The sequence below is a fragment of the Heterodontus francisci genome, chromosome 35 (genome assembly GCF_036365525.1).
Source record: "Heterodontus francisci isolate sHetFra1 chromosome 35, sHetFra1.hap1, whole genome shotgun sequence".
Taxonomy (NCBI): domain Eukaryota; kingdom Metazoa; phylum Chordata; class Chondrichthyes; order Heterodontiformes; family Heterodontidae; genus Heterodontus; species Heterodontus francisci.
The window spans coordinates 37,566,921-37,582,109 of NC_090405.1; the positions used below are offsets into that span (position 1 = coordinate 37,566,921).

At 42.5% G+C, this 15,189-nt stretch overlaps 1 protein-coding gene across 2 annotated transcripts in view; it reads right to left on the reverse strand.

Annotated features, from left to right (window-relative positions):
• Window positions 1–3,604: 3,604 nt before the first annotated feature.
• sv2 (synaptic vesicle glycoprotein 2) overlaps window positions 3,605–15,189 on the reverse strand; it is an 86,871-nt gene continuing 75,286 nt past the window's right edge. For both annotated transcript variants that reach the window (XM_068015368.1, XM_068015367.1), the window contains 4 exons: window positions 12,418–12,557; window positions 10,475–10,570; window positions 7,666–7,825; window positions 3,605–6,752 (listed from right to left, as the gene is read on the reverse strand). In XM_068015368.1, coding sequence (XP_067871469.1) covers window positions 6,569–6,752; window positions 7,666–7,825; window positions 10,475–10,570; window positions 12,418–12,557 — 580 coding nt within the window. In that variant the 3' untranslated portion in view covers window positions 3,605–6,568. The remainder of the gene's footprint in view (window positions 6,753–7,665; window positions 7,826–10,474; window positions 10,571–12,417; window positions 12,558–15,189) is intronic.

Consider the following 15,189-nt stretch of genomic DNA (forward strand, 5'->3'; position numbering starts at 1 on the left):
TGGTGAATTGCCTATAGGTGGTCTGTACTATAGTCTCATCACACAGGTAGAAGGAGCAGATATTTAAACTGGTCGCATGAATGTTATAAACTGGTGTTGAGCTTTAAGTACTACAGCTGCACCAGTCAGTGGAGTGAGTTGGGGGCTGGTTAAGTGATCTACTTCCATGGGGATAATGATGGGGGACGTGACATTGGTGCTGCTGAAGGTTTATTCTGAGACTGGCCTTTCTCTACCTCCTCTTCCTCTTCCCCCAGCCAGGGTAAACATCCTACATCTACCCTGTCAAGCAATATAAAAAAAATTTAGTATGAGAGCACCTCTCCCTCAGTCTCCTCCATAGGATAATCCTGCATCCCAAGGATCAGTCTGCTGAAACTTCATTACACTCCCTCTATGGCAAGTACATCCTTGGGTAAGGAGACCAAAACTGCGTACACTACTCCAGGTGCAGTCTCGTTGCAATTGTTTGGAGCCTTGACAAGACTACTTTACTCTGTACTCACATCCTCTTGCAATAAAGGCCAACCTACCATTTGCCTTCCTAATTGCTTGGTACACCTGCCCGTTAGCTTTCAGTAACACATTAAGGACACCCAGGTCCCTTTTGGACATCAACACTTCCCAATCTCACTAAAATATTCTGCATTTCTGTTTTTTTCCTACCAAAGTGGGTAACTTCACATTTTTCCACATTTACATTCCATCTGCTGTGTTCTTGTCCGCTCACTTAGCCTGTCTAAATCTCTGAAGCCTCTTTGCATCCTCCTCACAACTCATTCCCACCTAGTTTTTGTCATCAGTAAACTTGGAAATATTACATGGGGCGGTGCAGTGGTTAGCACTGCAGCCTCACAGCTCCAGCGACCCGGGTTCGGTTCTGGGCACTGCCTGTGCAGAGTTTGCAAGTTCTCTGTGGGTTTCCTCCCACATGCCAAAGACTTGCAGGTTGATGGGTAAATTGGCCATTGTAAAAACAAAATTGCCCCCAGTGTAGGTAGGGGAATTGAGGGAAGGTGGGGATGTGAGAGGGAAAATGGGTGGTTGATGGTCAGCACAAACTTGTTGGGTTGAAGGGCCTGCTTCAGTGCTGTATCACTCTTGACTCTATTTTGCCCCCATATCCAAATCATTGATCTAGATTGTGAAATAGCTGGGGCCCAAGCACTGATCCATACAGGATCCCACTAGTAACAGTTTGCCAACCTGAGTGACCATTTATTCCTTCTGTTTCCTGTAATTTAACTAGTTCTCCTCTTGCTCCCTTTCTTTCCCTGTCCCCCCCCCCCCCCCCCCAGCAAATAGCATGTACTCCAGTTTTGCTTACTAACCTGTGTGGGACTTTATGAAAATCAAATACACCACACCCACTGTACCCCGATATCTATTCTGCTAGTTACATCCTCAAAAAAAGAACCAATAGGTTTGTTGAACACTTTCCATTTCAAATCGGAGTGCCCAATCCTACCATTTTGTGTCCAGTTATTACACCCTTATAATTCTAGCATATTCCCTACTAATGTCAGGCTAACGGGTCTGCAGTTTTACCCATCTCTGTCTCGCTGTCACTCAAATAGTGGGGTTACATTTGCTACTTCCCAGTCTGCAGGAACCATCCAGAATCTAGAACTTTGGGAGATGACCACCAATGTATCATCTATCTCTATAGCCACCTCTTCCAACCCTTTGGGACGTAGATCATTGGGTCCAGGGAATTTATCAACTTTCAGTCCCATTCATTTCTTCAGTGCTGCTTTTTTTTTTTTTACTAATTTTTCTTTTCCCCATTCTTGTTAGTCCCTTGGTTCTCTATTCCTGGGAGGTTTTTGTATTTTCCTCTGGAGATGGATGCAGTATTTTTGTTTCTCTGCCATTTCCTTACTCCCTATTACTTCTGCCTCTAGTGGGCCCACATTTGTCTTCATCTGTTTCTTGGTCCTCCTTTGCTCAGTTGTAAAATGCTCCCAATCCTCAGGCTTGCTACTTGTTGGCAACTTTATAAGCCTTATCCTTTGATCTAATTAACTTCTGTTAGCCATAGTCATATTACCTTTCCTGCTGGGTTTTTTGTTCCTCCAAAGGAATGAAAGTTTGTTGTAAACTGTTCTTTAAATTCTAGCCATTGCTTGTCTGCTGTTGTACCTTTTTTTTTTAAAAGGTAGTTTTCCAATCTACCACAGCCAATTTGCCCTTCATACTGTCATAGTTTCCTTTTTGTTTAGATTTAACACCCTAGTTTTGGCTTGAACTAGTACTTTCAAGCGTAATGCAAAATTCTATCATTACTCTTGCAATTAGATTATTTAGCCCTTTCTCATTGCACTAGATCTTAAATGGCTTGTTCTCTAGTTGGTTCCTCAACATACTGTTCTAGAAAACTATCTCATACATTCCAGAAGTTTGTCCTCCACAGTGCTAATTGGGTTTACCCAGTCTATATATAGATTGACTTCCTCCAGTATTACTGTATCCTTGTTACACGCACCTCTAATTCCTTGGTTTATACTTGCCCCTTAACATAATGTATGCTGGGTCTGATGTGGGCTGGAATGGGCTGTCATAGTTGTGAATAGAACTAAACACCAGATTGACAGTGACTAATGCCACTACAACTTATGATTTGAGAGCAAGTTGCTGCCCTATAAATATATAGCTATGCCCTAGGCCTGAATTTTAGCCTCTTAACACTTACTGCATTTGTCAGGTATATATGTAGCCACGTTTTTCCTCGACACTTTGCCCACCACAGCAATTGTCCTGTGAGGCTTCTTGGTGCCATACTTGGTTAAGAGATAACAACCCAGCTCTGCTTTTCCTGTTGACATATCCATGCTGCCATTACTACCTCTTGGGTAGAGAATGAAACTGAACAAGCAGCTATAAAATTACTGAAGATTAGCGAAGTACTATTGTGGATTGGTTCTTTGAACATTTACAAGAGGTGGTAGAGGCAGGAACCCTCAACATTTAAGACTTATTTAGATGAGCACTTGAAACACCTAAGCATACAAGGCTACGGGCCAAGTGCTGGAAAATGGGATTCGAATAGTTTGGTGCTTGATGGCTGGCACAGACACGATGGGCCTGTTTCTGTGCTGTATAACCTTGACTCTAAGGTGTTAACTTGTTTCACAAAGTTAATTGCTTATTGGATAGTAGAATAGTTTGTTACTAGACTAGTAATCCAGAGGCCTGGATGAACGATCTAGCAATATGAATTAAAATTCCACTATAGCAGCTGGGAGATTTAAATTCAGTTAAATCTGAAATAAGTGTGTATCCGTAATCATGAAACTACCAGATTTAAAAACTCATCTGGTTGACTAATGTTTTTTTTTTTCTTGAGCAAACTTGTTGTCCTTGCCTAGTCTGGCCTACAACAACACACCACCCACAGCAATGTAGTTGACTGGCTGCCCTCTGAAGTGGCCCAGCAAGCCACTCACTTGTATCAAACTGCTGTTACCACTGAGGGAGTAACTTCACTACACAAACTGCAGTGATGCAAAAAAGCAGCTCACCACAATTTTGTCAAGGGCAGTGAGATGAACAATAAATGCTGGTCTTGCCACCAACTCTTGTCCTGTGAATGGAAAAAAAAAACTAGGTATCTTAAGATATGTAAACTTTTATTCTTTTGCTTGCTGTGCAATCAACATGCCATCAGTTAAAACATGCAGTTATAAATCAATTTAAAAATATCTGATCTCTAGGTTAAGGCACTGTTCAGGTCATAGTGCAGCTAAAGACTAATCAGCTGTAATTGCAGTAATCTAAAGGAATCCAAATTCCATGTCATTCATTCATTTGCTGCAGGGCAGAAAAATGTACATTGTTTGAATGACTAGATGCATGAAAATGTGTGATGGCTTGTAAACTTGCAGGAGAACATTGCACAACAAAAGTAACCAGCTGATCCCCAAAGATTAAGTATCAGGGTCTATTAGATCTATATTGCCCTGATTGTCACTAGAATTGGATGGAGTGATTTTAAACTAAACCTTACAGAACCAGTTTGCATATAGTGAACAATGGTCCTAGTTGGAAAACACCATTTCCTACTTTTTCAGTCTAACTATTCTTAACCCCCTCTTAGACAAGTTTGACTTTGCCAGACTGCAACAATCTGAAGATGAGCAGAGCCATGTTTGTTTTGAAATGGACCCACTAATTACCATAGACCTTTGCTCAGGTAGGTCAGCAGTAGTAGGAACAGAATGAAGGGCGGAGTAGGCAAATTCATATCCAAGCAGTCAATTAGCGCACATTCATCTGGGGGAGACAAAGCAATTAAGACCTTCTAAAAGTGTTACAGCAGCATAATCCTACAGTTATAAAACTAATTTAGAGGCCAAGTTTTTCCATCAAAAGGATTACACTTCATTGTAATCTTGTGGACCAGTGTTGAATGTTCATTTTGGATGTAAATCCAGGATAATCTGTGTCCACATTACATCAGTGTAGTTGCTTCTGTCATTGGAACAGGCAGCCATTCACTCACTTGTGCCTGTTTAGCTATGCAGTTAAATCTTGGCTGATCTGCTTCATTTCCTTCCACCTGTCTGTTCTGTACTCAACCCTCATCCTTGCTTCAGTCAGTGCCCAATATTGATAGTATTGTAGACTCAACTAAGGAGCATGCTGTCAGCTAGTGATGCTATATTACAGAACCTGTAATCTGGTCCAGCCTCCCTTTTATTACTGCCCACAAGTGCTGCTATTGCTTCTGAAAATATGAACATTTTCTCAAACTTGTAGTGCCCTTTGTTTACAAAAGGGCTGATGAACCAACAACAGTCAAATTTGCTGCTATCTATTTAGATCTGTTTCCTGATTACTACCCCTTTTGGCAAACAATGAGCATCACATAATTCCTGCATATGCTCCACCCACTAAATGATTCCCAGACTGCCAAGTACCTAAATTTAATGAAGCAGAGGATTAGAGTATACAGCACAAACAGGCCATGGAGTGCAAGTTGCTGTTTATGCTCAGTTATCTAACACCCTTCATCTAACCCTACAACTATATCTTTGTTTTCTCCCTCATCCCTCTTTCCTCTTGGATTTATCAGTGACATATATATTTCTGACCCTTTTTTTTTTTTTTTGCCCTATCCCCACAAGTGGAAACAGGGTAGACAGAAAATCCAGTATCCCTCAAGTTGTCTTTTTCTCCAAGCAAAGAAAAATCATAGCCTCTTCAATTTTTCCTGCCAAGTGTAAGTCTTCAGTTTTTTTTTTAACATCAAATACCCTTTTGAAAATATGGAGACCAGAACTGTGCATAGTACTTCAGGTCTAACACAACTTGTATTTTTTTTTTTAGCATCTTCAACATGCTTTATAATACACCTTGGGATGTTTTACCATCAACAAAATCTGATCACTGTGATACTGGGGCAGGTGACCAAAAGCTTGGTCAAAGACTTTTTTTTTTTTAAAAACTAGTCTTCAAAGAGGAGAGGGAATGCCAGAGCTGCAGGCCTAAGCAACTAAAGGCATAGCTGCCAATGGAGCAATTAAAATCAAGGATGCTCAAGGGGGTCAGTGTTGATGCATCTATAGGGCTGGAGGAGTGAGTTCATGGAGAAATTTGAAAACTATGCTGAGAATTTTAAAATTGAGACTGCTTAACATGGAGCCAGAATAGGTTAGGGAGCTCAGGGGTGATGGCACAAGTTAGGACATGGGCAGCAGAGTTTTAAATGAAGTTTAGAGAGTAGCACATGTTTTTCAACTTTATCTCTAGCAATGAAGACACAATAGCCTTGTTTGACCATACTTATCACTTGCGTCTATAACCCTAGATCACTTTTCTCCTGTACCCCATTTAGACCCATTTTCCAAGAAGTATTTGCCAATTAGGCACCCATGTGAGCTTATAAATATCTTGTATTTTATTGCAGTCCTCCTCCATATCTCCCAATTTGGTGTCTGCCAATTTTAAGCAAACACTGATTTTTTTGTGGAACACAATTTCCCACCTTTTTGCTAGACTAAGTAATTACCCTTAAAAACCACCCCCCCCCCCCCTCCAAAAGCTGGCTGAAGGACCAATTTCCCTAAAACAGACGGCAACACTGAAGGTAAACAGGAACCTTTTTGTCTTTTATCTATTTTGACAGACATGGAGAATTAGACCTTTCCTCAAGATGGGAGGTCAGCAGTGGAAGAAAGTAGAAACTGAGGCAGGAGGTTTTCAAAATACCTCAGTAATCAGTACCAAAACCTAATTTACAGTAAAACACACAACTACCTGATCCCATGTCATTTATTTGCAGAAGAGCATGTTTATGCAGAGTTGAAGTAGAAAGTGCTTGCTTTGAGTTGCAATCAAATACTCCATATTTCTACATTATATAGTCTGTTAAAATAGTATAATTTTAGTACTTGAACACTGGTAATCCTTGGAGAATATGGTAGTGTTCCCTCCTAAATCAACCTTCATGATGTGCAATCTGATCAGTTATCATTTGAGGGAATTCATTAACTTTTGACTGCAGCCAGGGCTCTGTTTAGCTTAGTCAGAGGTAAAGGTACGAGTGCGTGATTCTTTTCTTTGACTCTCAACTCAACTCCATGTGTTTGGTGTTGGGCAGTTTAAGACTAGAGAGACTTCCAATGAAAAATAGTACAGCTACCAGAAGGATGGTCGCAGTGCAGTTCATGTCAACGAGTTGCCCAAATGCAACGTTTCCCAAAATAGAGGCAATTCGGCTGATGCCAGTGAGCACTCCAAGGGCAGATGACCTGTTGAGGCAGAAATGTTTTTTTTTAAATCCTTTTTTTTTATCATACTAAATTCTAAACAAACTCCATTCATTAGAATTCTGGTATTGTAAAATACTGCATTGAAGTGCAAGAAACACAAGCAACAATGTTATGAATACTGGACTAAACAACAATGTTTGCATTTTGAAGAGTACTATAATACTATATACTTCATTTATTCACTAACTATATTGCATTTGTTTAGTACCTATCAACCCTTTCTATTGTAAAGTCCTGTCAGGCATTTTCCATTTATAAAGCCATTTTTTTTTTTTTTATTCATGGGATGTGGGTGATGCTGGCCAAACCAGCATTTATTGCCCATCCTTAATTGCCCTTGAGAAGGTGGTGGTGAGCTGCGTTCTTGAACCACTGCAGTCCATTTGGGGTAGGTATACCCACAGTGGGTCGTGATGGTCTGGAACTCATTGACTGAAAGGGTAGTTGAGGCAAAGACCCTCAACTCCTTCAAAAGGAGTCTAGCCCTGCAGCTTACAGCACTTGAAGTGCATATCCACAGACCAAATGCTGGAAGGTGGGATTAGAATAGGCGGATTGTTTTTCAGCCAGCACTGACATGATGGGCCAAGTGGCTTCTTTCTGTGCCTCAAACTTTCTATGATTCTAAGATATTACCCAAGTGATTTCCCTCCTCCCCACCCCTGTGGTTAACAGGCTAAAGTTTGAGAAGACTTGCAGGTGATGGGTAAATTGGCCATTGTAAATTGCCCCTAATGTAGGTAGGTGGTAGGGAATATGGGATTACTGTAGGGTGTTTCTTGGTTGGCACAGACTCTGGCTGAAGGGCCTGGTTCAGTGCTGTATCTCGAAATAGAAATAAAGATAGAATAATTGGGATGAATGAATCTCATGACCTTGAGCTGTAACCTACCGCAGTTGAGTGGGGTACAATTCTAGCCCAATGACATCGAGTGAATTCCAGGCAACAACTGAGATACCACTGAACAGACAGGACACGATCAAGCTCTGCGTTTTAGTCTTTACTTCCCAGATAAAGAATGCACTGAGGCCTGAGAGAAACAGACTGGCACCTAGGAGACAAAGCATTTAGAAAAAATCAACACTTAACTTGCCAATTAAATTAGCCATCTACTCTTCAAACCAGAGGAATAAACAACACTATTTTCCACTAGTTGGGTGTCCACAAGATCATTGTAATGTGAAAGCTGTTGACCAACAATTTAATTGTCTGCTTTTGATGATACATGCCCACTGACAGCAGGTAGATTTGCTAGGCTTTGTTTTTGGAGGAATTAATCAAAGTTGATCTTTGTTTCCCCTTCCTCCTCCATGTAAATTGTAAGAGTGCACAAGATACTCAGTCAAAGGAAGCACACCAGCCTCTAGTTGGTCACTTTGCCAAGTACCAATACTTAACCTGGAAGTTGCCCTTGTAGATTGTTTTTGTTTTTGTTTGTTTGTTTGTTTGTTCTGATTGACTGACTTGCACACATTTAACTTCGTTTGTGTTTCACCCAGTAATTCAGCTGCCCAATGCCAATATCTGATCTGGGCAGGGAAAAAGCAGTTGAGGGAAAGATCTGGATAATGCATGTCTATGACAACCCAGTCAACAACTTTATTAAACCAGCCCATCATTCCTCTACTGTAAATTCCAAGGAAAAATTACCCTTTTTCTCATGTGGGATTCTGGAACTAATGAAATTCCAAGGTTTTCTCCCCACAAAAATGTATCCTAGTTCTACATAGCCCCAAAGCTGGTCAGATGATGCTAGTGGCATCAATCTCAAAGCCAGCTCAATTATTGATTTCCTAAGTGGTACTAAGCTTAACTACACGGATAGCAGAACCGAGTTATTCAACTCATGTTCATTCCACAAAAAACTATTCAAGACTGAGGCAGAGTCACAGAGAAGGAACAGTGAATCTGTAAACTATTTGCCCCACTATTTACTTCAGTGCTGTGGATGTTTAACTGACCTGTTTTAAAAGCAGATGGTGCCCTGAGTTTTAAGGAATCCTTTCTGTTTTATCTCATTTCAGGGATCTGCTATTCCCAAATACATAAAACTACATATTGCCCTACTACATATTGCCCTATCATATTAGTTTCCATCCACAATAACAGGTAAAATAGTCAACCTTCAATTCACCTTTCAAAAAACTTTGACGAAGTTTAATATGTTTTCTGCATTGTTTCAAACCCTTTTTATTTCTAGATTTTAGTGCCTCTCATCAGATTAAGTGTATAACTAAAAAATGACTGGCGCTGAGCATCCTCAAGTCCTAAATGGGCAGGAAATGGCAACTTGCAGCTACCAGGAAAAGCAGCTCAATAATTTCCATCTTTGTCTGTGGTGCATTATGGGTATATCCTGGCAGGACAAAATCACAATTGCAGCAGTCCTCTCAAAGGCAGAGCTCCCAAGTGTGTTAGCATTAATCAAACCGGCGGCTTCAGTGGATCGGACACTATCTTCTGTATGGTGAGTTAGTCGAGGTCAGATGGCTAGTGGGGCGCCCAAGGTTCCGCTTCAAGGATGCCCACAGCCTCGGTGGGCCGAAGGGCCTGTTTCAGTGCTGTCTCTCTGCGCTAAACTAAACTTACAAGCGTGACACGATGGCTCTCAATGTCGATTATTGTAGCTGGGAGTCACTTGCTGGCGAAAGAGGGAATTGGCGACACATCCTGTGGACTGGTGGGTACTGCCATAACCAGTGCCTACAGCAGCTTAGCAACAGGCACCAGTGCCAAAAACAGTCACTTGGCAGCTTCAGGAGCGGCACTTGTGGCAGAACCTGAAGCTGCCTCTCAAGAATTGGCCTTCACAGCCATCAGAAAAGGTGCACCAAGAGAAGACACCCCACCTAATGTATTGTTTGCTGCGTGCCTATCATCTTTGGCAGCCTTCCATCTACAAATGAGGTGGGTGGGGGAGGAGGAGAAACCTTCTATTTATATTTGATGAAAGCACATCTCCTGTTCCCTAGTACAGGCCATGTGGTCAGGGTGGGTGGGCAGTGTGGGGGGAAAGAGTTGTGAGGTGCACAGGGTTTTCAGGATGCTAGCAGCTCCTTTATTTTTGTTAATTTCCCCTCATTTTAGTGCAAACTAACAAAAAGGCACTACAATAATTCTGATGTAGTGTCAGTTTGCTACAAGTGGTACCACTATTACTTAAGACCACAATCAGATCAGCCATGATCTTATTGAATGGTGCAGCAGGCTCAAGGGGCTGAGTGGCCTACTCCTGTTCCTATTTCTGATGTGCTTGTGCTTCTGAGAAGGTTGTGGTTTCAAGCCCCACTCCAGAAACTTGAACACGTAATGTGGGCTGACACTTCAGTGTGGTACTGAGGGAGTGCGGCGCTGTTGAAGGTGCTGTCTTTCACCAAGACTTTAAACCAAGGACCCATCTGCCTGTTCAATTTGATGTCAAAATTCTCATATCACTAATCGAAGAGGAGCAGGGAGTTCTCCCTGGTGTCCTGACCAATATTTATCCCTTAACCAACAAAACAGATCCACGGCTATTTTTCTCATTAGTATAAATTGGTTAATGCATTCGCCTGCAATACAGTCACTGGCTGTGAAGAGCTTTGAGGATGTGAAAGCTGCTATATAACTACAGGTTCTTTATGGCACTTAATAATGCTGTGAGCTGCTCACACTGCTATCTCTCTTCCATTTCACCACTTGAGCTCTTCATGTTACTCACACAGCAACAGCTTGCCTCCCAGCAGATCCATCAGTAAGATAGTGAGGATATTACCAGGAAGGTTAGCAGCAGCAATTATAAATCCTTCTTTGTACACTGCAAAAGAAAAGTAAAACTCATTTTTAAACATCAACTAAGAGGAGGGGGGGGGTGGGTGGGGAAAGCAGGAGATGAAAATGAATTGTAGCTCTGTGCTTATAGCTTGAAAAGAGAGCTTGAGGGTGGCACTCTTAAAGGGGCCACTGCTAGTTGTCCAGATGCTCAGTGTGTAAATGCATCACATGCTGTAGGGTCTGATTCACAAGGGAAGAGGAGACCATTCAGCCCCTTGAATTTGTTTCATCATTCAATTCAATCATGGTGGATCTGTACCTCGGGTGAGATAGGGTAGGATGGGAGGAGGCTTGTCAGGAGCATAAATACTGGCAGCAACCAGAGGGGCTGAATGGCCTGTGTATCCTGCTTTTGCTCCATATCCTTTGATACCCTTACCCAACAAAAACCTATCGCTGTCCGTCTTGAAAGCGCCAATCATCCCAGTAGCCCCAGTCTTTTGGGGGAAGAGAATTCCAGAATTTCTAGTCACTGAAGCAATGGTTTCTGTTAACAGTGGGAACATTAAATTGAATTACCCTTCCTTGAATTAAGAAGGAGCAGGGAAAGAAGGAAATTAGCAAAGATTCCTACTCCTGATCAAGCATCCACTGACCTGGGCAAGATGTGCAGAAACTGACCCCAACCGACCCTCGCCCGCAGAACCTAACTCCCGATTCCAGCCTAAGTCCACAATACCTGACCCCAATACCCCAGCCGTGTGTGCAAAAATAGACCCTAGTCCCAGCACCAGTCCACAGAACCAGACGCTGGTCACTGTCTGCAAAACCAGAAAGGATAAAGAAAACTCGAGGGAAAGAAAAATAAACATGCAACGACAAGACAATTGGTGCAAATTTCTTGCAAAATATCTAAAGTAAGAAGACTATGAAAGACAGGATCAGAGTGGCTATTTCAGCTCAACACTGCAGCTCATGCCTGATACCTTGAACATTGGAATAACTGGATGGAAAAAGGCAGAGGTCCATCAAGATCACCGACCATCCTGGTAGCCACTTGATACAGCACTAATGGCATTGTTGACTAATCTCTATCAATGTGTCTACAACAGTCCTAAATATGAGGCGGGGAAAACTCACAGTGGTGAACAGCTTTGGGAATCATGGGTCCAAAGTCATCTATTACTCCCATGCCTGCTCGCCGCACCACGTCAGGTCTCAAATTACTCACACACTGCATCCCAAAACATTACTTTCTGAAGACATGCAGATCACATTAGAGATCATGCTGCAGGCTGGAATATTTCAAGTAATTTAATTGTATTACTGCAAATACGTCCCCTCACCAACTCTGACCATTGCGGTGAAGGGTAGAGTGAACAGGTCACATTGACTCCTGCATGACTGATTGATGAGGGAGGGGCTGTTCAAGGATATCAGAGCATACTGTCCACAGAGAGTGTTTACTGGGAAGATGCTCCCTCCAGCAGACTGTTTCATTTCACAAGCCGCAATTGATGAACATGCACAAACATCCCAATTGGGTATCTAAGTCAAGAACCGCTAAAAATGCCACCAGAAATTCACAGCACTTGAATCTTACATGTTTTTATTGGAAAGCAGCCCACTAGTTTATTCAAACTCTATAAACTATACGCTGGAGTTAGAATTGTTGAATAATCAGCTATCTCAGATAAAATTGCATTAATGACATCACAGGAATGTATACGCAAAATCATGAAAAGCTGAGACACTCCTAGATGGAAAGGCTGGAGTGCAAATGCACTTTTCTTTTAATGTATATGATTGGAAAGTGATCAAGTTCTTCCTCCTGACCCCTCCACTCACGTCAGCATAAGTAACTCCTGCCAAACTCAGGTTGACACGTACCTACTGTTTTCACGGGATAGCAGGTGACATTTTCCACATCTACTTCACCTGAGCTGTTCCAGTTTCCCGAGCATGCGGAGCCACCTCTGATCTCTATCCGTTTTAGTAGCTCAGGAAACCACATCCACAAACCATAATATCTAGGGAGGGCAAGGGAAATCAGGGAATCAGTTACCCAAATTTCGTAGGGCAACATAAAAAGAAAGACTTGTATTTATATAACACCTTTTTTGACCTCAGGACATCCCAAAACATTTTATAGCCAATGAATAAAAGCAAAATACTGCAGATGCTGGAAATCCGAAATAAAAACAAATGCTGGAAATACTCAGCAGGTCTGGCAGCATCTGAGGAGAGAGAAGCAGAGTTAAGCTTTCAGGTCAGTGACCCTTCATTTGAACCAGATGCTGCCAGACCTGCTGAGTATTTCCAGCATTTCTTGTTTTTATTTCAGCCAATGAAGTAGTTTTTGAAGTGTAGTCATTGCTGCAGGAAACGTGGCAGCCAATCTATACACAGCAAGCTCCCAAAAAACAATAGTTTTAGTGATGATTCAATTGTAAATATTGGCCAGGACACCGGAGAGAACGGCCTTATTTTTCTTCAAAATACTATCGCGGGATCTTTTACATCCAAATGAGGGGACAAGCAGGGCTTCAATTTAACATCTTACCCAAAAGAAGGTACCTCTAACACTCAGCACTGCACTGAGGTATCTGCCTAGATTGTGGGCTCTGGAGTGGGCTTTGAACCCATGACCTTCTGACTTAGCTGCTAAATGAATATCCTGTGGTGGCCAATATTAGTTTCCAGAGCTAAAGTCCACACTGGTTTGTTTTACTTACTGATTGTTCCTATGAAGTATTTGCAAACAAGCTGTTCTTTCCCCATAGACTGAATGCTGTGAAAGATTCTGTGTGCCAAGAAATCCAAACACAAGTGGAGGCATGCATCAGAAATGGATTTACTTTTCTGCATGGTGATGTTACTGGAGCTTGTAGCAGGTTAGAAGCAGTGATTGCTCCCAGGTCATCAGAGTCCACACATTGACCTCCCATCTGTGGCAATGCCAGCAGATGTTTAATGGAGGCCAGGCACTTCTCCAAGGGAGAGAGAAAGAAGATAATCTCAGGTAACTCTCGCCTGCCTCCTAACTTTGACTTGATAGAGTAACCACAGGCACTAAGCTGTAGCTGACTCCTCTATAATACACTGCGTGGAAGCACCGATATATCAAACCACTATCATCCTGACTTCTCCCCCTCTGTCTCAGATTGGCTGCAGAACATTCTGAAGGGGGAGGGTGAACAGCCAGTTGTTGTTGTGCACATAGGCACCAATGATATAGGTAAAAAACGGGATGAGGTCCTACAAGCAGAATTTAGGGAGTTAGGAGCCAAGTTAAAAAGTAGGACCTCAGAGGTAGTAATCTCAGGATTGCTGCTAGTGCCACGTGATAGTCAGAGTAGAAATGAAAGAATAGTCAGGATGACTGCGTGGCTTGAGAGATGGTGCAGGAGGGAGGGGTTCAGATTTTTGGGACACTGGGACCGGTTCTGGGGGAGGTGGGACTATTACAAATTGGACAGTCTACACCTGGGCCGGACTGGAACCAATGTCCTTGGGGGTGCTTTTGCTAACGCTGTTGGGGAGGGTTTAAACCAATGTGGCAGGGGGTTGGGAACCAAATGAGGAGGTCAGTGGACAGTAAGGAGGTAGTAACTAAAGCCTGTAAGGAACTAGATAATGAAGTCAGCGTGACTAAGGGAAAGAGTAGGCAGGGAGCAGATGATGAAAGCAAAGGGACTGGTGGTCTGAGGTGCATTTGTTTTAATGCAAGAAGTGTAGTAGGTAAGGCAGATGAACTTAGGGCTTGGATTAGTACCTGGGAGTATGATGTTATTGCTATTACTGAGACTTGGTTAAGGGAAGGGCATGATTGGCAACTAAATATCCCAGGATATCGATGCTTCAGGCGGGATAGAGAGGGACGTAAAAGGGGTGGAGGAGTTGCATTACTGGTCAAAGAGGATATCACAGCTGTGCTGAAGGAAGGCACTATGGAGGACTCGAGCTGTGAGGCAATATGGGCAGAACTCAGAAATAGGAAGGGTGCGGTAACAATGTTGGGGCTGTACTACAGGCCTCCCAACAGCGAGCGTGAGATAGAGGTACAAATATGTAAACAGATTATGGAAAGATGTAGGAGCAACAGGGTGGTGGTGATAGGAGATTTTAATTTTCCCAACATTGACTGGGATTCACTTAGTGTTAGAGGTCCAGATGGAGCAGAATTTGTCAGGAGCATTCAGGAGGGTTTTCTAGAGCAGTATGTAAATAGTCCAACTCGGGAAGGGGCCATACTGGACCTGGTTTTGGGGAATGAGTCCGGCCAGGTGGTTGAAGTTTCAGTAGGGGACTACTTTGGGAATAGTGATCACAATTCCGTACGTTTTAGAATACTCACGGACAAAGACGAGAGTGGTCCTAAAGGAAGAGTGCTAAATTGGGGGAAGGCCAACTATACCAAAATTCGGCAGGAGCTGGGGAATGTAGATTGGGAGCAGCTGTTTGAAGGTAAATCCACATTTGATATGTGGGAGGCTTTTAAAGAGAGGTTGATTAGCGTGCAGGAGAGACATGTTCCTGTGAAAATGAGGGATAGAAATGGCAAGATTAGGGAACCATGGATGATAGGTGAAATTGTGAGACTAGCTAAGAGGAAAAAGGAAGCATACATAAGGTCTAGGCGGCTGAAGAAAGACGAAGCTT